The sequence below is a fragment of the Lemur catta genome, chromosome 2 (assembly GCF_020740605.2).
Source record: "Lemur catta isolate mLemCat1 chromosome 2, mLemCat1.pri, whole genome shotgun sequence".
Classification (NCBI taxonomy): Eukaryota; Metazoa; Chordata; class Mammalia; order Primates; family Lemuridae; genus Lemur; species Lemur catta.
In genome coordinates, this window is record NC_059129.1 from 86307243 (window position 1) to 86331294 (window position 24052).

Below are 24052 nucleotides of genomic sequence, written 5' to 3' on the forward strand. Positions count from 1 at the left end.
GGTTGCATTTATGTTTCCCCCAAGCAAGGAAGGCGCTGTGAATGCTTTCATTCTCGTATTCTCAAGGGAAATCTAGCGATCCTTAAACCATCTGAAAGAGCGATCACAGCAGTGATTTAGATCCCACACCAAGGACCGCACCAAACTCAGGCTGAACTACTCAAAACCTGAAGTGTAAGTGAACTGGAAACTACAAGAGACTGTGCCACAGGTGAGGTTCAGTTCCCTTAAAGAAAGATGCTCTGTTCCTACTCCGTGCCTCTGACACTTGTAAGTGTACCAAACAGAAACCCGGCTGTGCCACAAACCTAACACGTGGGTGACTTGGATATCAGCCCCTGAGTGGGGATGTGTACACGGCGCGCCTTGTAGCTCCTGCTCAGCTAGTTTTTTATAAGTCAGTGAATGTCCATTAACAACCACACAAACAAACCAAATTACTGTACCTCCTCAGGCAAGCTGACCACCAAGTCATTTTTCGTCTGTCCGACCAGCGCTTGCCAGAAGTATTCACTGCACGCGGCCAGCACAGCCCGGTGGGCCCGGAACTCCTTCCTCTCCACAATCAAAGTCACGTCACAGAGAATGTCCTTTTTCCGCTGGTCATTGAGGCCCAGGAGGATGTTGGTGCAGTGGACTGTGGACTCATACACATACATGGGGGAGTCAGGCTTCTCATCCACAGACATGCCGTTCACACCCTGAAGGAAAGAAAGAAAGAAAGAAAGAAAGAAAGGCTGAGTCACTGAGGCTGCAGAGTCAGAAAGGGAAGGTGAGAAAGAACATCACGGTGCATGTGTCACACTGCCATGAGCCCGCAGAAGGGAGCAGGACTGCCACTCGGCACACTCATGCTCAGTTAGCACAATGAACTCAGAAAATGTATCTGGAAAGTTCTATAGCTGACTTTTATCCTTTCCACTTACTGCATTCTTTTACCCCACGGTAACAAAGCCAGCTCTTTTAATGGAACACTTAAAACATTCAAAACACATATGTACTTTAAAACTTGGTAGTTTTGATTTTGTTAGAAGGCTGAAAAGGAACTTTCACATATAAATAGCCTCAATGCAAGTACTAATTGAGATTTGTGTAAAGAGGAAATGAATCATTTTGAAGTATTTGTAAACCTGTCTTAACGAAGTACATGTAAGTTCCTAAGTTGAAATTTGGCTAAGATGCCAAGTAGAGTACGTATCTAATCACAATGCATAATTTAACAAGTGAGCCAAACTGTATGCACACTACAGAGCAGATACAGTCAGCTATTGCATCTGCCCTCTGCCACTTCAAGACAAAGCACAAACAGGCTCCTAGAGAGATGTGGAAGTGTGCTGTCATTATCCCAGCAGACCTGACGTATATCCTTTTTAAGGAAACACAATATATCACAATAGGAGTCATGAAAAAAGAGGTGTTCAACCATGAAAATTTCTTTCATAAAAGGGTTTTATGCTTTAAAAAGTATTCATTAAGGTATTTTAGAATACAGCACCTGTAATTAATTTACATAACATTTTTTTTGCCATAATGTTTACTGCTAGTATGAATTCCAGTAGTCTTATTTTCTTTTTGGCTTTATTCTTATTTTTTTAAAACAGCTTTTACATACAATAAACTGCATATATTTATAGTGTGCAATTTGATGTTTTGACATATGCATGCAACTGTGAAATCATCACAATCAAGACAGTGAATACATCCATCAGCACCAAAAGTCTCCTGAAGCCCCTTAATAGTAGTACCTCCCTGTGCCTCTCTGTGTCTCCCCCCATCCTCTAGGACCATTGATCATCTTTTTGACATTGTATATTATTAAATAATTGGCATTTCCTAGAGTTTTATACAAATGGAATGATACATTATATATTCTTTTTTGTCTGGCTTCTTTTACTGAGTGTAATTATTTTGTCATTCATCCATGTTGCTCCATGTATCAAAAGTTTGTTTCTTTATTGCTGAGTAGCATTCTATTGTATGGATATAGCTCACTTTTTTACCCATTAATCTATTGGTGAATATTTGGGTGGTTTCCAGTTTTTGCCTATTACAAATAAAGCTATGAACATTAGTGTATAAGACTTTGTATGAACATATGCTTTCATTTCTCTTAGGTAAGTACCTATGAGTAGAATGAACGGATCATATGGTATGCTTAACTTTTTAAGAAGCTGCCACCGTTTTCTAAAGTGGTTGTACCATTTTACATTTCTACCAGCAGTGTATGAGAGTTCCAGTTCTTTCACATCCTTGCCAACATTTGATATGGTCAGTCTTTCTAATTTTGGACATTCTAATAAGCACACTGGAATATCTCTTTGTGGTTTTAAAATTGCTTTCTCTAATGATTAAAATTGTTGAGAATTTTTCATGTGCTTATTTACCTTCTTTGTGGAAATGTCTATTTAGAGTCTTTGCCCATTTTTAATTGGGTTGTTTCCTTATTATTGAGTTTTGAGAGTTCTCTGTATATTCTGAATAAAAGTCCTTTATTAGACATGTGATTTGTAAATATTTTCCCCTAGTCTGTGGTTGTCCTTTTATTCTCTTAGTAGTATCTTTCAAAGAGCAGAAAGTCTTCATTTGATGAAGTCCAATTTATCAGTTTTTTTCTTTTATGGATCATGTTTTTGGTGTCCTATCTAAAAAACTTTTTGCTTAAACCAAAGTCACAAATATTTTCTCCTATGTTTTCTACTAAAAGGTTTATTTTTTTTTTAGTTCTTAACATTCAGGTCTATGATCCATTTTCAGTTAATTTTATCTATATTACAAGGTATGAATTGTGGTTCTTTTTTTCCTTTGGAATATGAATATCCAATTATTCCAGCACCACTGTTAAAAGGACTATCTTTTCTCTACTGAATTGCCTTTGCACTTTTATTGAAAATCAATCATTTATGTATGTGTGGATGTATTTATAGACTGTCTTTTTCCATTTTTCTATTTGACAATCTTTATGCCACATTCACAGTGTTTTGATTTGCTCTTTTTCAAAGTTGTTTTGATCCTTTGTATTTCCATATGTATTTTAAAATTAGCTTGCCAATTTCCACAAAATAGTGTGTTGGGATTTTTACTGGGATTGCACTAAATCTATCGATCAATTTAGGAAGAACTACCATCTTAACAATAATGAATCTTCTGACTCATGAACACAGTATCTTTATTTATTTAGGTCATCTTTAATTTTTCCCAGCAGTGTTTTATAGTAGTCTATAGGTCTTGTACATCTTTTTTCAGATTTATATCTAAGTACTAATATTTTTGATGCCATTGTAAATGGTATGTTTTGGGGATTTAAATACTGCAATGTATTTTTAAGGACTCTGGATATGATATTTCCAGTGGCAGATTTCTAAGATTTTTGATGCAAACTATCTTGTAGCAGAGGACTGACAGGCAGGTGGACATCAAGTTCCTCACTGGGGTGTGACTGCCACGCTTGCTTGAGAGAAAATGGAGCCCTGTTAACCAGAGAGGTGACCCGATCTTGGATCTAAGACACAGCCTCCACCAAGTCCTGCATCAAAAAATAGGGAATGCTTCATGAATTTGTGTGCTATCCTTGTGTAGGGGCCATGCTGCTAATCTTCTCTGTATCGTTTCAATTTTAGTATATGTGCTGCTGAAGCGAGCATGGTATTGTTTTTTAATTTTAATTTCTGATTTTTCATTGCTAGTATATAATTATAAATGATTGTTGTGTATTAATCTTGTATTTGAAAACCTTGTTTAACTTGCTTATTAGTTGTCAGAGCCTTTTTTTGTTTTTGGAGAGATTCCATAGAATTTTCTACATAGATTATGTTGTCTATGAATAAAGATATTTTGCTTCCTTTCAAAATAAGGATGGTTTTAATGTTTTTTTCTTGCCTTACTGCATTGTCTAGAACCTCTATTACAATGTTGAATAGAGGTGGTGAGAACAAACATCCTTGCCTTCCTGATGTTAGGAAGAAAGCATTTAGCCTGTCACCATCATGTATGATATTAGCTAGAGGTATTTCACAGATGCTCCTGTTGAGTTCAGGAAGTTTCTTCCTATTCCTGGTTTGTTGGGAGTTTTTTTTTTTTTTTTTTTAGTTTAAAAAAATTAAAAAAATAATCTGGAATGGCTGTTGGATTTTGTCAGATGCTTTTTTTTTGCATCTATTGAGATAATCGTGCAGTTTTTCATTTTGGTTTGTTAATGTGATAAATAACATTGATTGATTTTAGAATGCTGCATTTCTAGAATAAACTCAATTTGGTCATGATATATTTGCCTTGTTACATATTGTTGTAGTCAATTTGCTAACATTTTGTTAAGAATTTTTGCATCTATATTCATAAGGGATATCTGTCTATCGTTTTCTTTTCTTATAATTTTTTTGGCTGTTGTTTTAGAATAAGGATAATGATGTTCTCACAAAATGAGGTGTAAAGTATTTCTTCCTCTTCAATTTCCTAAAAGATTTTTTTTTTTGTAGAATTGGTATATTATCTCTTCCTTATATATAGGTAGAATTTACCTGTGAAGCCTTCTGAGCCTGGGGTTTTCTTTAACTATATATTCAATTTAAAAACTGTCAAATCTACTGGCATAAAATTATATATACTATTTAAAATTTTCCTTCTAATATCAGTAGAATCTGTACTGATGTCACCTCTCTCATTCTTGATATTAGAAATTTGTGCTTCTCTCTTTTTTACCCTGATCAGTATGGCTATAGGTTCAACAATTTTATTGATACTCTCAAAGAACTAGTTTTTGGTTAAGTTGATTTTCTTTATTGTTCTGTTTTCTATTTCATTGGTTTATGTTCTCAGTGTTATATCCTTTATTCTGCTTACTTTGGGCTTAATTTGCTCTTTTTTCCTCCCAGTTTCCTAAGGTGAAAGTTGAGCTCATTAATCTGAGATCTTTTGTCTTTTCTAATATAGGCATTAATGCTATAAATTTCACTTTAAGTATTGATTTAACAGTATCTCACAAATTTTGAAATGTTGAATTTTAATTTTTACTCAACTCTTTGGAGTTCTTCCTTAATGCATAAGTTATTTATAAATGTGTTATTTAGTTTCCAAATATTTGGGGGAGTTTACAGTTATCTTTTTGTTACTGTTCTCTGAATGAATTCCATTGTGGTCAGAGAATAAACTTCATATGACTTTAATCCTTTTAGATTCATAAAGACTTGTTTTATGTTCCAGAATATGATCTTAGTAAATATTCCATATGCACTTTAAAAGAATATATATTCTGTTAGCTGGAGTGTTCTGTAAATGTCAATAAGTTTAAAGTGTATGATGTGTGTTGTTCAAGTCTTCTATATCTTTTCTGATTGTCTGTCTAGAGATTCTACCGTGTATTGAGACACTAAAGTCTTTGACTATAATTACGGATCTGTCAGTTATTGTAATTCTATCCATTTTTGCTTTATGCAGTTTTAAAACCTATTATTAGATGCATACATATTTAGGATTTCATTTTCTCTTTAAGTATTCATTCCTTTATAACTATGAAATGATCTTTTAATTCCTGGAAATATTCTTTGCTCTGAAATCTACTTTGTCTGCTGTTAACTCCATCTTATTTTGAGTAATGCTAGCATGGTATAACTTTTTTTATACTTATCCTTTAACCCATTTGTGTCTTCATATTTAAAGTGTATTTCTGGTAGGCAGCATAAAACTGGGTCGTGTTTTGTAAAAAAGTCTGACAATCTCTGACTTTTAATTCTAGTGTTTAAAACATTCATATTTAATGTGATTATTGAGCTGGATAGATTTAAATCTGCCATTTTGCTACTTATTTTCTATTTGTCCCATCTATTCTTTATTTCCTTTTCCCTCATTCTCTGACTCCTTTTATATTAATTGAGTATTTTTAAATTTTATTTATTTTTTATTTTTTTTAGGCTGGTCAAGTGAAACAGTAAAAGTGGAGAAGGAACAAAAGAACCTGGTTGTGATGAATTAGTTGTAAACACCACTGTACTTGGACCAACCGTTAACTGAGTATTTTTTATGGTTCAATTTCATCTCCTTTGTTGGCATGCTGTTATTTTATTGGTTGTTTTAGGATTTACAGTATGCTTCTTTAAGTCATCACAATCTATCTTCAAGTGATATTTTATCACTTCATGTAGAGTACAGGAACCTTTCAATAGTATGTTTCCATTTCTCCTTTCCTGGCCTTTGTGCTATTGTTGTCATGCATTTTACTTGCACAAATGTTAAAAACCCCACACTACATTGTTATTATTTTTGCTTAAATAACAGTCTATTGACTTTTAAAGAGATTTAAATAATAAGAGAAAAAGTTACATATATATATATTTTCCTTCTGCCTGAAGGATTTCCTTTAATATTACTTGCAGTGCAGGTATGTTAGTGATGAATTCTTTCATCTTTTTTCTGAAAAAGCCTGTTGCATTCATTTTTGAAAGTCATCTTTGTAGGGTATAAATTCTAGATTTACAGTTTTTTGTTTTCTTTTCCTTTCAGAACTTTGAAAAATGTCATTCTACTGTCTTTTCACTTGCACTGTTTCCAATGAAAAGTCTGTCATCCTTACCTTTGTTCTTCTGTATGTAATGTCTTTTTTCCCTCTGCTGCTTTTAAGATTTTCTCATGTTTTGATCAATTAGATTCTGATGTGCCCTGCTGTAGTTTTCTTCATGTTTCTTAAGCTTCTCGGATATGTGGGTTTATAGTTTTTATCAAATTTGGAAAACTTGCAGGCATAATTTCTTCATATATTTTTGCCAAATATTTTTTCTGTCTCCTCCCCTTTTCTCCATTGGGGAGTTCAGTTATATGCATATTGGATGACCTGAAGTTGTCCCATAGTCACAAATGCTCTGTACTTTCTTTTCTTTTCTTTCTTTTTCCCCTTTCCCTCCCTCCCTTCCTCCTTCCCTCCCTCTCTCTCTCTTCCCTCCCTCCCTTCCTCCCTTCCTTCCTCCCTTCCTTCCTTCCCTTCTTCCTTCCTTCCCTCCTTCCTTCCCTTCCTTCCTTCCTTCTCTTCTCTTTCTACTATTTCTTTTCTTTTCTTTTCCCTCCCTCCCCCCCTCCCTTCCTTCCTTCTTTCCTTCTTTTTTTGGGGGGGACTCTTCTTTTCTCTCTTATGTTTCACTTTGGATAGTTTCTATTGCTAGGCCATCAAGTTCACTAATTTTTTTTTTTATGCAATGTGTAATCTGCCATTAATCTTTTCTAGTGTAATTTTCATCCCAGACACTGTGGTTCTCATCTCCAAAAGTCCAACTTGGGTTTCTTTTTATATCTTCCATGTTTCTACTTAAGATGTTCAATGTTTCCTCTAACTTCTTGAACATCTGGAATACAGTTATAAAAACTATTGCGATGTCCTTGTCTGTTAATTCTAACATTTGCAATTAGTTCTGTTTTTGGTTTTGAGATTGCTATTTCTTTTCATTGTGAGTTATATTTTAGTGCTTCTTTGCATGACTGGACACTTTTGATTGGATGCTAGACATTGTAAATTTTACTTTGTTAGATGCTGGATATTTTTGTGCTTCTATAAATATTCTTGAGCTTTGTTCTCAGACACAGTTGAGTTACTTAGAAGCTTGAGATTTGTTAGATGGGAAAAGCAGCATTTAGTCTAGGGCTTATTATTCCCCGCTACTGATTCAAGACACTTCTGAGTACTCGATACAATGACCCCTGATATATGGGTTTTCTAGTCTGGCTGGTAAGCAATGATGTTATTCCCTGTCCTCTGTAGCTCCGTGTTTCCTTTAATCATTTTGGGTGGTTCTCTCTCCATCTTTAGGTAGTTTCCTCAAATGCATGTGCTGATCAGTACTCTGCAAAATACTGTAGGGAAACTCTCTGCAGATCTCTGAAGTTCTCTCTCTTCTCTGCTACCCTGCTTCCTGAACTCTAGCTACTGTCATTTTTCCAGACTCTTAGCTTTGTCTCTTCAATTTAGGAGTCAGCCAGCTCTTCCTTGGTTCCTCCTTCCTGTGACAGGGCCTGCAAACTCTCCCAAAGCAGTATGCTGAGCTCGGCTTGTTTTCCTTCTCTTGGGGATTACCATCCTTTGTTGCCTGGTATCCAATATCAGGAAAGCCATTGCTTCATATATTTTATCTGTTTCTATAGTTGTTTCTGGTGGGAGGGTAAATTTAGTACCTATTGGTCTATCTTGGCTAGAAGTAAAAGTCCTGGATTTATTCTTTATACTATAATTACTCTAAACATTTTACAAACAATAATTTACCACATTGCTAATCATACAGTGTAAACTTTGCTCTGTTATAAATAATGGTTTGTAATACCTAATTTCAAAAATGTTTCTGCAAAGAATTATCAGTCCTTTGGTATTCCAATAAAAGATAAAATATTTGTAAGGTTTGTTATATGGAATCATTTTTAAGTGCAATCAGAATAGCATTTTAAATGACATAATTCAATTATAATGACCCTAAGCCATGGGGTAAGTAAGATTGAGTTTACCTGGCTTCTGTCTATGACTAGGAAACTGTTGCTAAATTTGTTATTATCTAGTAAGATGACAAATATTTTCTATTCTGACTTCTTATTAGTCCTTCATTTCCTTTGACTGTTCTCAGGATTTTCTTATTTCCCAGATAGGGTCTCAATTCTGATTTATTTTCTCTATTCTTAGTTCTTAAATTATTACTGTTTCTCCTATCACATCAGTTTTCTCAATTAGTCCTCAGAAATTTATTGAGTTAAAAAAATCATAGTAGCTTGCATGTATCAGGAAACACTCAAAAACTAGGTGGAATATTTAATGTTCTAGGACCTGGATAGTGTGCTCAATTCATAAGAAGTAGGAGATTTATAAGAGACATCTCATTTTTCCAATTCATTTATGGGTAATATATATTAATATGCCTACCTTGAGAAGCTTGCAATGAAGGGTACAAAGCCATAAATTCTCTAGTGAAACATGAAATGAAAGAAAATAAAAAGAGAAATGAAAGTGAGGCGCAGTGGAAAGAGGAGTAAACCAGGGGTCTGGGGCTTTTGGTTCAGCTCTGGCACTGACCAACTTTGTGGATTTGGACAAACTGCCTAACTTTCTCTGAGCCTGTGTCCATATTCATAAAATGAAAAGCATGGACTAGAAGACCAGCAGTGTACTTACAAATCTATAATTCTATGAGTCTAAGAGTCTATAAAAGAAATACACCTAATTGATCACAGGGAGTGGGAATACTGTCATCTTAACTGAGAGAAACTAGTTTTCTTTGACCTTCTGATGACCATTTATGTGCCCTGTTTTACTGCTGTTAACGTTGCATGGCTTAAAGAAACTGCCCCTGCAGAGCTGGTTACAGGGGATGGGGTGGACCATATACAAGGAAACCAAAGCCTTCTGGGAGGGAAGAAACTAGGACCCATGCTCCTGCTCTTTCTGGAATCTAAGATAGCTGGGGGTGTCAAGGAAAGGCTCCATATTCTGCTAATAGGGCAGGTTTGGGAAAATAAAGGAGATAAGGCAATATATGCACCCCAAGTTGACGAAGTAGGCTGTAATAGCCACTTACACATGAACATCTACCTTTTAGGCTAAACCACCCAAAGAATTTTGGAAGACTCTGAAAAAGTATTTGTTCTTTTCATCAAATGGTATAATCTGGAACCCCTCATCCTCATGAAGCTGTTGCTAGACTTTAACCTGCCCAAGGGTTTTCTTGACTACATTACATTACTCCTTGTTAATTCCTTTTCATGCCATGCCAATACGAGTCTCTTCCTCTTGACCCTCATCCACCCTTCCTTGTTGGCCCTTCCTCAAGCACACGTTTCTTCTTCCTTTAAAAATGAGTCAGCCCTGCCCATCCTCCAATTATCACGGGTGCTGCTATGGTTTAAATGTTTGTCCCCTCCAAGATTCATGTTGAAACTTAATCTCCAATGCAAGAGTATCAAGAGGTGGGGCCTTTAAGAGGTGATTGGATTAATGGATTAACAGGTTACAGAAGGAGTGGGTTAGTTATCAAGAGAGTGGGTCTGCCATAAAAGCCAATTTGGCCATTTCTCCTGAGCCTCCTTGCCAGGTGAGGCCCTGCGCCACCTCAGGACTCCACAGAGTCCCCACCAGCATGGAGGCCCTCACCAGATACAGCCCCTAGACCCTGAACTTTCTGGCCTCCAGAACTAAGGAATAAACTTCTTTTATCTATAAATTACCATGTCTCAAGTATTTAATTACAGTAAAAGAAAAGAAACTAAGACAAATGCCCTTCTATGAATGTTCTCCAATTGGTCTGGTTTGCACTGACCAATGCCAAACTGAATTCCACTTCTCCTATGTCCCATTAAGTTTTTATTCACTTGCCTTACTAATATTAATGAAACAACATTTTTTTCCCCTAATGCAGCAAATCCTGAAGTCTGAAGCAGGACCCATGGGATCTAAGAATGAAATGGTTTATAGTGAGTAACAGAGCCCAAAATAGTATGTAGGAGTCTGACAGCCAGTCTTTATTCTAAGCATTAGACAATGTGTTAAAGTATGTAGACATTAGCTGAAATCAGATTGTAAGGAAGCTTTCCAAAGGTTCTGATTTGGGTTTTGGCTGGATCTCATTCTTCTTTTTGTAGGCCAAAAAAAAAAAAAAAAAAAAACCCCAGCTGCACATGTACATACACATATACCCCAATCATCTCATCATATGGTTCACCAGTAAAAGTTAATTACTATTATTTTATCATAGTATGTTCATCCTCTCAAAAAGCTACACAGACCACAACTCTTATTACTCAAAGGTATAGTATTAATGAATGCAGACTTACTCATTAACTCACTCTTTCACTCTTCATTCATTATTGGGTCATATTCAGAAATTAAAATGTCTAACAGTTAGTTCTGCAGGTAAAAGTATAAATCAAAAAAGTAAAAAAAAAAAAAATCCACAGTGGGAAATCTGAAAAGCTGCAATTCACAAAAGTAGAATGTTAAGTTTTTCAGACAACCTGTCATGTCTAGAGTGCTTCAGATGAAAAGAAATGAATATGCCTTGCAGGTAATGAAAAAAACCAAATTATAAACCATTTCACTTGAAATTCCAACTACATTTCTCCCAGAAACAGTGCATTAAGTAAATACTTCTGTGAATCAAACACTAAATTATTTAGTAATTGCTGAGTAAATTTCTGCTGCTATCAAACATGCTTTTTAAAAAAAAGTTATTTATCATAGAACTGTAAGGGCTGGTTCTTAGAAGTCTATAGACATTTCAGAGTGCATAGTGCTATTAAAATTACTTAGTTATTACTTTTGGATTGGAAACACTTTCTAACCACATCAAGACTCAAACTTCTTACTTAAAGTGTAAAGCAATCCAATTTCAGTATTTTCTAATGGAAAACTGCAGTGCTTGTCACTTAACGTCGCTAATGCCTTGGATAGCTAAAGTAAGGGCCTGACATGGAGCAGCTAAAACGTTTCGTGTTCTTTATTTACTCAAACGCTCCATCTGCGTGCGTACTAGTAGTTAGTGCCAAGGGAACTGAAATTTAAGGCTGTTGTTAGGAGGAAGCACTTGCAATTGTATCATCAAATCCTTAATAGCTCTACTGGTTCTTGTACCTCAGTATAAACTTCCATTTTCCTTGACCTTTCAGGGGGGAAGTTCAATTTACTGACATAGTTTGCGACAATGGTTTTTCCTGCACAGCTGAAAAATATACCAAAAGTTTTTTAAGAAAGGGACGATCATAACAAGCCCCAATTTTCTGATAATTTTTTGTCACTTATTCTTTTAAACAAACCCAAATAAAAAAATGATGCAAAATTCCAAAATATGCAGTAATTAAGTAGTGACAACTACTAGCATTTTTCCCATGTTTAAATATAAACTGCATGGAGAGATGGGGTCTGATAGAGAAGCTGAGCTGGAAGAAATATTAGAATGTTGGTAGCAGACTATATGTGTTGATCTAAAAGCAATAAAGAATTAGAGCTATGTTACACAGCCACCAACCTGGAAAAAATGAGAAAGTTTGACAGCATTGAGTGTTTGTGAAGATGTAAAGCAACAGGAATTCCTGTCCTCTGATAGTTGTTCAACCTCTTTGGCATTATCCAGCAAAGCTGAAGCTGTGCATAGACTATGACAGAGTAATTCCGTTCCTAGGTTACACCCTAGATTATTCCCACATATCTGTAGCAGAAACTCTGTATAAGAGTGTTCATGGCAGCACTGCTCAGAATAACTCCCAAATGGAAACAACATCATGTCTGTCAGTAGCATGAACACAGTGAGGTATACTCGTATATTCATATAATGGAATATAACAAAGCAAATTAGCACTACATGACCATGGATAGATCTCAGAAACCTAATGCTGAATACTGAGCTACAGAAGCAAGACACAAAATAATAATATAAAATCTGATTTTATTTAGGTCAAATTCAAAAATGAGCAACACTTAAACATCTAGGCATACATACTGTTACAGACTGAATGTGTCTTCTCAAAATTCGTATGTTGAAATCCTAACCCCCAGTGTTATTTGGAGGTAGGGCCTTTGGGAGGTGATTAGGTCATGAGGTGGAGCCGTCATGAATGGGATTGGTGCCCTTATAGAAGAGACTCCCTCTCCTGCCACCTTGTGAGGACACAATAAGAAGATGGCAGTCTGCATACCACAAAAAGTGTCCTTACCAAGAACCTGATCCTGCTGGTACCCTGATCTTGGACTTCCAACCACTAGAATTACGAAATAAATGTCTGTTGTTTAAGCCACCCAATCTATGGTGCTTTGTAACAGCAGCCTGAACTGACTAGGACACCTACAAAGATGGCAGAACTATAAGGAAAAGACTCAGAATAGAAGTTCTATTTAGGGGAAGGGAGCTGGCTGGCATTGGAAAGGGGCACTGAGGGGGTCTCAGGGGTGCTGTCACATGTTCTCTTTCTTGACGTGGGTGATAGGTACATATGTGCTCACTTCATGTTAAATTATATATTTGTTTTATGTACTTTTCTATATCTATGTTACTATACACACACACACCCCAGGTCCCCTAAAATTAAAGGTTGTAGGAAAGCGTTAACAACTCAAGTACTTATTGAGAGTCTGCCTTAGGTTCTGCAACTTAATCACAAAGGTACTAGGGTAGACTCTGGGTTTCAAAGAAAAACATACACCCACACCTCACAGTCTACAATTTATGATCAGAAGTGTCCTTAAAGTTAATCAGATCTAACCAATTCCAAGTCACAAGTTTTCAATAAGAATCTACAAAAATGGGCTGAATACAGGGGTTAGGCCTTTTGGGAGATGATGAGAAAACTGAATTCAGGGTTTTGCTTTGTAGCAAAAGTCTTTTCAAAGATCCTCTGTTGTGTCTTCTCTCTTCTTAAAATCAAATCACTTTATGCACTTCCATTTCCTTATCTATAAAATGCAGAAATAACCTAGGTGACCTCCAAGGTATTTCTAGTTTTAATTTCTGTTGTTCTATGAAATCACAGGAACTTTAGGCAAATCTTGACACATGAGCTTCTCTGAGGTTCCCGAGAAGACAAGGAAGTTAGAGATGCTCAAAAGAACACAACTGGCTGGAAGGGAAAAATACCATCACACAACTTTTGAGAGAGATGAAGGAGAGAGGAAGACCTACCCAATGACAGTATGAATTTTTCCCCCTTATAAATGGAGCCAACCCAAAGGAAGGATGCATCTAAGGCCAATTTCACATAGTCACGGGAGAGAGTGCTCATCAGCCCTGAGCAATAGTTCAACACTTTGCTCTTTTCCCACCCCCAAAACAGTGCTGTGGTGCAGGACAGGGTCTCTCAGCAGCTGGCTTAGATATGTGGCTATGGAATCGAGTGGGGTGTCCATCCTGTCCTCTTGTTTGAGTCTCCACCCAGCCATGTCAGGTGGGACAACACTGTTCTGGGACCTGGGAAAGGGATACAGCTTGGATTTAACAATAACACATAAACTGCTATGTCAAAAAGTTGATAGAAGAATTAAATATAAATCAGTGGTGAAAGGGACCCCATGCCAGGCTGTCCAAGATGCATGATTACTGTTAGTGGTGGCTGGGTGATGGCGGGGCTATGGGTGTGGGCAAGGGAGGTGGGTGGAGTGGGGAGGAAGGGTGCAACTGCGGATGGGCAGAGTTGGCTATGCACCCCTGTAATCATCTCCCCTGGTCTTCTCTTCCATATTTTGATGCTTGCTCTTTTTATTCTTTTTGTGGCAACACCCCAGCTAAGAGTACAGCTAAAGCCCCTGTCTATTTTTCTGGGATGGGTCATTTTCTACCCTTGGCAAGTTTTCTTTTTCAATATTTCACTTCCAGTTTGTCTCTGGCATCACTTCTTTGTATCTACGTTCTCCATTTATATTCATTTCTCATACATCAATCTCTGCTTCCTATTAGCATTTGCTTCATGCCTATTAGGAGTTAGAGGACAGAGAAAAGTCATTTCTTTTCTGCATTTTTCTTTATCAGGGCATCTGTGTGAAATATTCTCTCCCAGTGTCCCCTTCCCTCCCCTTCTAGCCAGAGAAATATTACCCTAGAGCTTCACGCTGCTAATGTGAGAAGAAATTGTGAACAGTGATTAGGAGGCTAAATGAGGGTGGTGGAACCTATTTACTTCATTAAGGTTCCTTCAGGGAAAATGCGAGGACGGGAAACAGAGAGATAAGGGTTAATGTTAAAAGAATAACGGATCCATTTGACTCAGAGCAATCTTCAGTCTGCCTGGATTCTATCAGACACCCTTCTCCATGGGGAAATCATTACAGAGAAATGACATGCAAAGTGTGCCATAAAGCATCTGAGTCAAACCAGAGGGAGGATGACTCAACGGATCATTTTACATTTTAATAGAAGGCACTGCAGATTCGTACCCAGTGCACAGTTCAGCGCCGGGCTCACAACTCCTCCCCAAAACCTCTTTGTCGGGTGGGAGGGGAGTTCCCAGAACCTGACATAAATTATTCTGTCTTAGAAAAGAACCAAGTCAAAACTCACAACAGAGAATCAAAGACTAAGAAAAGACAACAGATAGTCAAATGCAGAAAAGAGGGGAGACTACAAGTCTGTCTAATTCCGACTTTAGCATGACTTCAAACCTAAGACATAGCTTGAAAAACTGAGCTCAGTAACTAGTGGACTTCAAATCTGCTAAGGGGGGGGAGAAGAGGGAGAGAGTGAGGGGAGGAGGAGTGGAGGGAGGGAGGGGAGGGAGAGGGGGGAGAGGAGAGAGAGGAGAGAAGAGAACACCTAAGTACTTTACTTAAATAATTGTGTTCCTTAAATTAGTTTCAAAAGATTTTACCATGACAATTAGTTAGAAATACACCCACTGGGCCAGTGACAATGCTGGGCTTGAGTTTCCATGTGAAGTCAAGAAACAATACTAGTAATGCCATTGTTCCTACCACGTTTTCTGGGCTAATCATTGCTTACAGGTGCCAATATGTGTAACGTGCCAAAGTTAGATTCATCAGACCAGGAATTATGATTTTAGAGCCGGATTATCAAACTCCTCCTTGGGGTGGGGGGCTTTACCTCCAAACACACTCTGACAGAAAGGCCTGCCTGTACATAAAGAGTATCTATAGTTCCAAGGCTGTTCATCCTCCTGATCTCTACTGACGCCTGCCCCGGCTCCTGAGAGGACATGCTGCTTACAGGTGGGAAAGGAAACAGAAGTGAGTTACTGAGGCTTGGCAGAAATACAGCTTTCACAGAAAAGGTTCTTAATAAAAGGAAACTTGCTTCTTTCACGAATCGGGGTCTTTTGGGTAACATGGTTCTGTTCTGAACTATCATCTTCTCTGCAGGGATGCAAGCTGGAATGAATGCAGTTTAGATTGTAAGATGGTTCACCTGGTAATCAAGAAAATCAAAACTCAACACCAAAGGCAGCAGCTGATCAGTGCAGAGGAGTCGTCTGGCTCAAGGTCCTGTAGGCAGTGTTTTGTCAAAGGTTTGTACATTTCCACGGAAGCCTAGGCACTTGTGAAACACACTCCTGTTTTTCCATTTAAAAATGATTAAAACTACAAGACTAAGACCACTGGTTGGCAGTTTGTTAAACCCCATATCAGGCAATAAAAGCTCTCAGACCATCTGTTACCATACAAGAGGTCGAATGGAGCAGGAATGTTAACACACAGGTGAAACGCTCTCCCGAGAGTATGCGGAGAAGGCACGAAGTCGGCAAAGAGGGATGCAGGAGAAAGAATGCCCTTGGTAGCTTCTCAGAGTGATGATTATTGTCACCAAAATGTAGTGACACAAATGCTTCACAACGGTGAGCATGCGGTTTAAACTATATTGTCTTATATGCCTACACACACCATTTCACCTCACACAACAGGCTCCAGATACAGCAAAATATATTAAAGAGGAGATTATTTTCTAATTCATTCATTATAAAATGTCAAAATTGTACTGCCACGGGGGGCAGAAAATATCCCCTCTTCAAATAGTCAGGAATGTGTGACAAGGATTAGCCTTTGGCCAGGGGGTACCAGAGAAGCACCAGGCAGGAGGACTCTGCCTAGCACTTTCTTGACCCTACAGTGCACCTGTTTTCCATTTCTTCTTCCATCTCTAGACAGAAGGCCTCCATTTGGACCCCTGCTCTCCTGCTTCCTAGCTGCAGGGCTTTGGGCACATGAATTAGACCACATAATCCTTCAAAATGGTTATGTGAAGATTAAATGATTATGTGAAGATTAAATGAGATGAAGCAATAAAGTACTTAGGATGGTCATTGTTTTATAGTAAATATTTCACAAATAAAACCTATTAATATGAAAAGAAAATTAATTTCTTTGCACATTATATAAATTTATAATTCTGCACATATTGAGAATTTCTCATATTGAGGCAAATCTGGACTGCATGAAGAATGATGTATGTTTTCTTTAGCCAGATTCTCATGCTGAAACTTGGGGAAAGTCCAATTTGCTTAATTTCCATCCAAGCCTGCAAGAGAATGATGGGACAAGGTGTGCATTCTGGTGTTTTCTGGCAACATTGGCCTGGACACCACTGCAAACTTCTGTCTGCAACATTCCACGATGACTGTGAAGGTCAAATAAGTCAATGGATCTGAGAGCTCCCTGAGAAGTATAAAGCACTCTGCTTGCATCAGGAATTATCCTCACTATCATTCTGCACATAATTACATAAGAATGTCTGCTCTTATGGGCACTTAACCCTGATATATTTCACTCTCATGCCAAAAGAAGGCGTCTGGCAGATGGTGGACTTGCATTGATTCTCCTCTGATAACACGTCCTAAAAGATTCTATCCCTTCATATTTGTTGAATGTGTGTGCTTTGAATATTCCACCTTCCTGTTCCAGGCTTTTCCTCTTTTCTCCCTCTGCTAGCTTTTGCATATATGCTTGGCACAAATCAGAATCCTCTTCCATCATAAAAGGCAGCACAGTGCAGCGGTGACGAGTCAGGCTCTGGGGTCAGCTGTCTGCAACTGAATGATGACCACTGTGCCATGTCAGACCAACCACATGAGCTCTGTGTAGGGACCCCTCATCTGTGATCCAGTTGTCACGAGGAGTAAGCAACTTAACACACAAACGTGTGAAGTGCTTAGAATGCTTCCTGGAGCGTAGAATGTGCTCGTTAAATACTCCATACAGATATGATTTATTGAGGCAAGGTCGAGTAAAGGTTGCAACTGGAGGAGGCTCTGGAGCTAGACCGCCTGGCTTTGCATCCTAACTCTGCCACTTACTAGCTGCAGAAACGTGGGCAGGACATTTAACTTTTCAGTGCCTCAGTTTCCTGATCTGTACAACAAGGGTATGATAAAGAGCATCTATCTCATAGGGTTGTGAGGAAAAAAACATTCACCTGTTTATTTGTTCATTAATTCACTAATTCAACGTATAGCAACTAGACAATCAAATTCGCTCTTCTTTTGCAACCATGCCAACTTTTCCCATTCACTTTTCATTCCTCAATTGACAACAGCTTGCCTTTCTTTCACATCAGTATTTCCTGCTTTTAGCCCTGTCTACATAACACTCAAACTCTGCAAACCACCTTCCTATCTCTAGGAATTACAACAGTTCTCAAATTGCATGGGTTCAGGGTAACTGGAGTGGGATCAGACATCTGCATTTTAACCCCCATGGCAGCTGACCCAAAGCAGATCTACAAACCAGGAATCCCTGACCTGCCAGGTCCTAGAGCCAGATGACTTAGGCAGCTCACTGCAGTTCTCTGAGACTCCTTATGTGTGAAATGAAGATAGAACCTGCCTCCTGAGAGACTGTTTTGAGATTTAAATGTGATTGCTCAACCCCTGACCTCCCCTTCAGGTCTTTACTCAGACATCACTTTCTCAGCAAGGTGTCCCGGGCCACCCTATTTAAACCATGACCCTGGCCTCCCACCTGTAATCTTGATCCTCCTTCCCTGTTTACACTTCTTCATAATATAAGAAAATGAATAAAAAAGACTTTTCATAGATCCCAACAGGTCCCTATGTCACTTCTGTTTCTGCTGAGGTCTCCTTGCAATCTGCTTCTTTACACATCTTACTATACTCTCCAGAAGTGCCTGTCTTTTCTGGGCCTCAAGGTCGCCTTGCCTATCCATTTATCCACAGCAAACTCAGTTCATTCTAAGCAGTGTGATTGTTAGAGGAAACTAATGATCTAACCTCCACGACACACAACCATGATAATGGGATGTACAAAAGCTATAAGAAAGGCTTAGACTGACACAGTGAAGGAAAAGCTAACATCTGCAGAGGTTCTGCGTACAAGGGTCTTAAGTGTGCTTTATTTCCAAAGCTTCCTGGGCTCAAATATTCATGGACCCTGAAACATATTCTTTATCCACTGGTCGTGTACAGTGTGGGTCCCTGCAGAGTATAATTTAGCTGTTCTATCCTGGTAAGAGCCTCCTCGCTCCTGCTTCTGAATGCTGGCTCTGACTCCCACCTCCAACAGCCAAACGGAAGACCAAATATGCTCTTCCTGTCTGCAGCGCCGAGCCCTTAGGAGATGGCCGGCACAAAGGACCATCATCCTTAAGATGATGGTTTCAGACTATGACTGAGCTCGGGGAGACTTGTGCCCAGGCCTCTGCTGCTCTGGGACTAGACACAATTCTGGGCCAGGGGAGGGGGAGGGCCTAGGTTTGAGAGAAGATGGTTAAGAGGAAAATTTCTGATCTTCACTCAAATATCATACCAGCATGAAGGCCATTAAGCAATTCTTCCTCACATGCTACAGGAATGTGCCTTAGTTCTACTCATTTGATGACTTACTCATTGTCATTTTGATGATAAATTCCTCTTTAAAATAAGAAAATTTGGAATTGTAAGACACTGGAGCCAATGCAACCATGTAAAAATAAATCACTCATGATCTTCCTGGGAACGTGAAGATGCGTTTGTACAGCAATCCCTAGGAACAGTCCCCTGTGGATGGTTTTCTGATCAGCTTAGAAAAGGATTGATTAGAAACAGCATATGCATTGTAAAATTCCCTATTACAGTGCTTTCAAAATTCTTCAGAGAGAAAAAAGATGCTCACCCATTTAAAAAAATTGTATGTTTCTAAAGGAGGACACTTGAAAACCAGAAACAAGCATCACCTTCTTTAAAAAAAAAAAAAAATCAAATGGCACAGCAGAAGTTCACATAAAATGCCCGGCAATGCTTCTCTTCAATAGAACTCAGGCTGAGTGAAAGACATTCTTGGATTCTGATCTTTTGCTGGTTACCTAGGTTGCAAAGGATACCCAAAGAGACTCACACCAGGAATTCTTAGTTAGAATGCGAGTCAAGGAAAAGTTCATAATCCTTTCAGATTTTAAATCTTGCGTGTCTGTGAGGAGGAAAACCATTTAGTATTTTAGACAATTGGAAAAGAAGATTAGACCCGACTTTGTCTATAAAGTTGTGCTACCCTGGGTTACACTCGTCAAAGGCAGAAGGAAATGGCTTTTAAGGCTATAGCACTATTCTCTTTTTGAAACTGTGGTTATATGGAGATTGCTGGTTGTTTAATTAGAATGGAAACTAACAGACAGAAGCACACCAACTGTATCTAGTGTATTAGTCTCATATTAATAACCAATGTCTGATTACTTACAATTGACCATGTTTGAAATCCATTAAAATCTCTTAATTATTCTTATGTGCTCATAGTTATTGCTTTCTTTTAAGCAAACATGAAAAGCTTAATGATTAATATACCAATTTCAAAAGCTTTTCTTGTACAGATTGCACTAGACCCCTTGGTCTTTACAGAATGATCATTACTTAGTTAATGAACTCAGCACACTGTACATTTTCCAGGCACCTGAAAGTCCCAAGTATTGTGTGAGTTTTTGGCCAATTAATTATCAATTACAACATCATAAAACATTAGCACAAAAATAGGAATAATGAAATTTAATTATACATTATTCTTCTGAGTTGCTGCAAATACTATACAAGACTGATTCTGATTAATAATTCATTCAGCAATAAAGTATCAGGAAAGATAATTATGCAGTGCCACAATTCTCACACTGATTTCTATAATTACAGATTACAACAGTGTTAGCAATTTAAAAGGTTAGAGAGCTGTGGTAATTTGCTATGTCATCCCCAGCTACATTAGTGTCTCTCTTTGAGCACCAAAGGTAATTGAAAATATAATAATGGACCAAATCAGGTGGCTTGCCCATGCTCTCCTCACCTAAAACATCTCCAATCTGAGTACATTAGTGAAGTCCTCGATAATCAGCCTCTTACATTATTTAAGTAGCCCTACTACTCACATTCGGTTTGCAGTTAATCAAAGGGAGACTATACGTAGGTATTCATGCCAAAATATGCAAATATAGAAACCTAACCTATCCAAAAGATATGTGGATACAACCACATTTGGTATGTAACTTACACCTGGTGTAACTATGAATACACATCATATATAATTACCCCTCAGGTAATGAAACATCAAACCAAGGGACAAACATCTGTGTCCCTTGGTTTGATGGAAGCTGAGTCTCTGTCTTTGGCAATACAGTTGAGTAAATAGCACATGAAGAGATACAAAGTTTATCCAATGACCCTCTCTAGGTTGTTTATATATTGTGACACTCCACACTACTCTTGCCTTTGCCCTTCATTACACCCTGAGAATGAAAACACACTCATCCACTAGGAATACTTAACTCTGCTCTGCTTCATTCCTTGGGGAAAAAAACCTGGCTAGAAATTGATGGCCTCTTCCCATAACTAGTATTTAAATGAGAATTTTCACCTGGGGATGAGCCCAAGTGAACTAAACATACAGTTCCACAAATATAAAAATCACTTTCTTCTCTGCTCTTTCTTCTTGGTATTTATAGAAGAGATTTGTAAGACATCTTGGCTTTACTCTCCTGAATGCCTTAAGTATCTGACTAACTTCATGTTCAACTAATATGGAGAAACAGATGGAAAATTCAGTGCAACTAAAATCTTGGGCATTATTTAAATGAGCTCCTTGCAGAGTCGTTTGTGTGTCTTGCTGGGACCGGGGGTTCCTCCTCCTGGAGTCTGCCAGGGTCTGGATTCAAGATTTCATTACAGCTGGCCCCCAAAAAGATGACAGAAGAAGACAGGGTGAAAAAGCAGTTTTATTCCAGTGGTAGAAGGGACTTGTACATCATCTCATTGAATCTGCTCATTTTAAAATTGTGGAAATTTAGCCTCAATGATATTAAATAATTTACTCAAGATCACAGAACCATTTAGTAACAGAAACAGAAGGAGAACCCAAAAGTGTCTGACTCTTCGGTTTCCACTATATTGTATTAAAGAAAATATAGGAGGAGGAGGGGCATGGTGAGCATATGGAGATAATTTTTGTTCCAAAATTAAGCCCATTTACCCATATTTCATTTCTACAAGGGGGTTATGTATAACGTTGGGGGTGGGTAGAGGAAGAGTCATTCTAAGAGAACACTACAGAACTGTGGCTCTTCATGTCTTTCTTCAAGTGAAAATAAAATGTGTTTCCTTTGAGTCATGAGCACAATTATAAAGCAAGGAATGCTTTTAATGGTGCCTAACTAGCTTTCTTCCTGGGCTCCATATAGGTAGCTGGCACAAGACCATACTGTATGATGCCACACTAAATATAAATTTCCTTTACCCTTTCCAACTACTTCTTTTTACTCCCAGTAGGGCAGTAAAACAGGTTCCCTGTATATTCCCGAAAATTTCTTGTTGGATTCAGTAAAAGACCCGTAGCAGGTGACATTGTTCCCTGTTTTAAGTAGTGGACGTTCAAGCTGTGACAGGGAATAAAAATGGCAAGTGGACTTCGGTTCTACATTTGCAAGGTTCTGTATGGTTTTGTACCTTAAACTTTTTCTAATGTTATGGAAAATTTCAAACTTACAGAAAAGTTTAAAGAATTTTATAGTGGACACCTATATATCCACTCTTTGGATTTTACAATTAACATTTTATTATGCTTATTTCATTATACATTTGTCCATCTATACCCATTGCTCTTATCCATCCATCTACCAATTCATCTTGTTTTTTCAATGCATATCAAAATAAATTGCAGAAATCAGCACACTTTCCCTTTAGGGGGAATTTCATTTGCTAAAGTTAAAGATTTGTTTATAGTTTTTTTTTCTTGAGGTAAAATTTATAAACTACGAAATGTACATATCTTAAGTATATATGAGTTTGGACAAACATAAATATCTGTGTAATCCAAACCTTATCAAGACACAGAAAGATTCCCTATGTCCTGTCCCAGTCAATCCCCTCTGCCAAAGGCAACCACTGCTTTAATGTTTGTCTAACAGAGATTAATTTTGCCTGCCCTAAATCAGTTCAACTTCGAGACTGTTAAAGTGGCTAAGTGTTGTTCTGTTTTTCTTCTTTCAATCAACATACACTTGCCGAGCATCTAGAGTGAGCCATACATATTGGAAACCAGTGACAACAAAAATAATAATTTCATTAAATTAGAAAAATAACTTCAATGGTGGTGAGAATCATGGGATTAATTATACCTCAAGGGCAATTTGGATGCACGACCAAAAAGGAAGCCACATACCACACCCTGTGCCTGTTACTCATTTGGAAACCTGCTGACTCTTCAATAGAAAAATAAAACCCATACCCGTGCCTCGTGAAAAACGGGGCTCTGCAGGACCCTTGGAGTAAATGTGAAAAATGAGGAGGCTTTTTAAAAAATCCCATCTTCAGACCAACATTATTGCTTTACGATGAAGATGAACTGTCATATTGTGCCAAGCCTGTAACCTACAAACAAACAGCCCCTAGTTTTAAGAATTATAGAATCATGCAGGAGGCTACCAAAGGAGCTAAAAAAACTCCTCATTTATTTTCTTTTAACTTAACTACAGAAGTCAGTGGATTAGGCCCTCGTTTTCCAGCAGCTGAATTATGGCCAAGGAGATGACACCCTTGGTGGAAACAGCATCAGGCTACCTCTCTCTGCAAGAGCTCAGCAGTGGCACACTTCACACCTCGGTCCCTAAAACTGGATTAAAACATTCTTCTACAGCAGCTCCAGTACTCTTTTAAAAGTGCTTCATTAACCCTTGTTATGGATTGAATTGTGTCCCCCCTTCCTCCAAAGGAAATGTTGAAGCCCTAATCTCCAGTACCTCAGAAGGTGACTGTATGTGGACATAGGTTTGTTGCAGGTGTGGGGCAGATGTGGGCCCCTTATCCAATCTGACCTTGTAAAGTGAACTGCACATGGAGACAGAGAAAAGGGGCAACACCAAATGCAGACAGAGGCTGAGATTAGAGTGATGCAGCCGCAAGCCAAGGAACGCCGAGGATGAATAGCCATCATCAGAAGGTCAGAAGGGGCAAGGAAGGATTCTTCCCTACAGGTTTCGGAGGGAGTCTGGCCTTGCCAACACCCTGATTTTGGACTTCCAGCCTCCAGAACCGTGAGACAATAAATTCCTATTGCTGTAAGCCACCCAGGCTATGGTACTTTGTTACGGCAGCCCCAGGAAACTAATACAACCCTAAAGATTTTTTTCTTTTTGATAATTTTTAA

At 38.2% G+C, this 24052-nt stretch overlaps 1 protein-coding gene and 1 non-coding gene across 2 annotated transcripts in view; both read right to left on the minus strand.

The window, feature by feature from the left end:
* BACH2 (BTB domain and CNC homolog 2) overlaps positions 1 to 695 on the minus strand; it is a 71633-nt gene extending 70938 nt beyond the window's left edge. Inside the window, exon 1 of the mRNA XM_045544032.1 lies at positions 447 to 695. Coding sequence (XP_045399988.1) covers positions 447 to 689 — 243 coding nt within the window. The 5' untranslated portion in view covers positions 690 to 695. The remainder of the gene's footprint in view (positions 1 to 446) is intronic.
* A 2836-nt stretch (positions 696 to 3531) lies between these two features.
* On the minus strand, positions 3532 to 3641 carry LOC123633658. The gene has a single exon (XR_006733685.1). It is a non-coding gene; the product is annotated as a U6 spliceosomal RNA (small nuclear RNA).
* Between the last annotated feature and the right edge of the window lie 20411 nt (positions 3642 to 24052).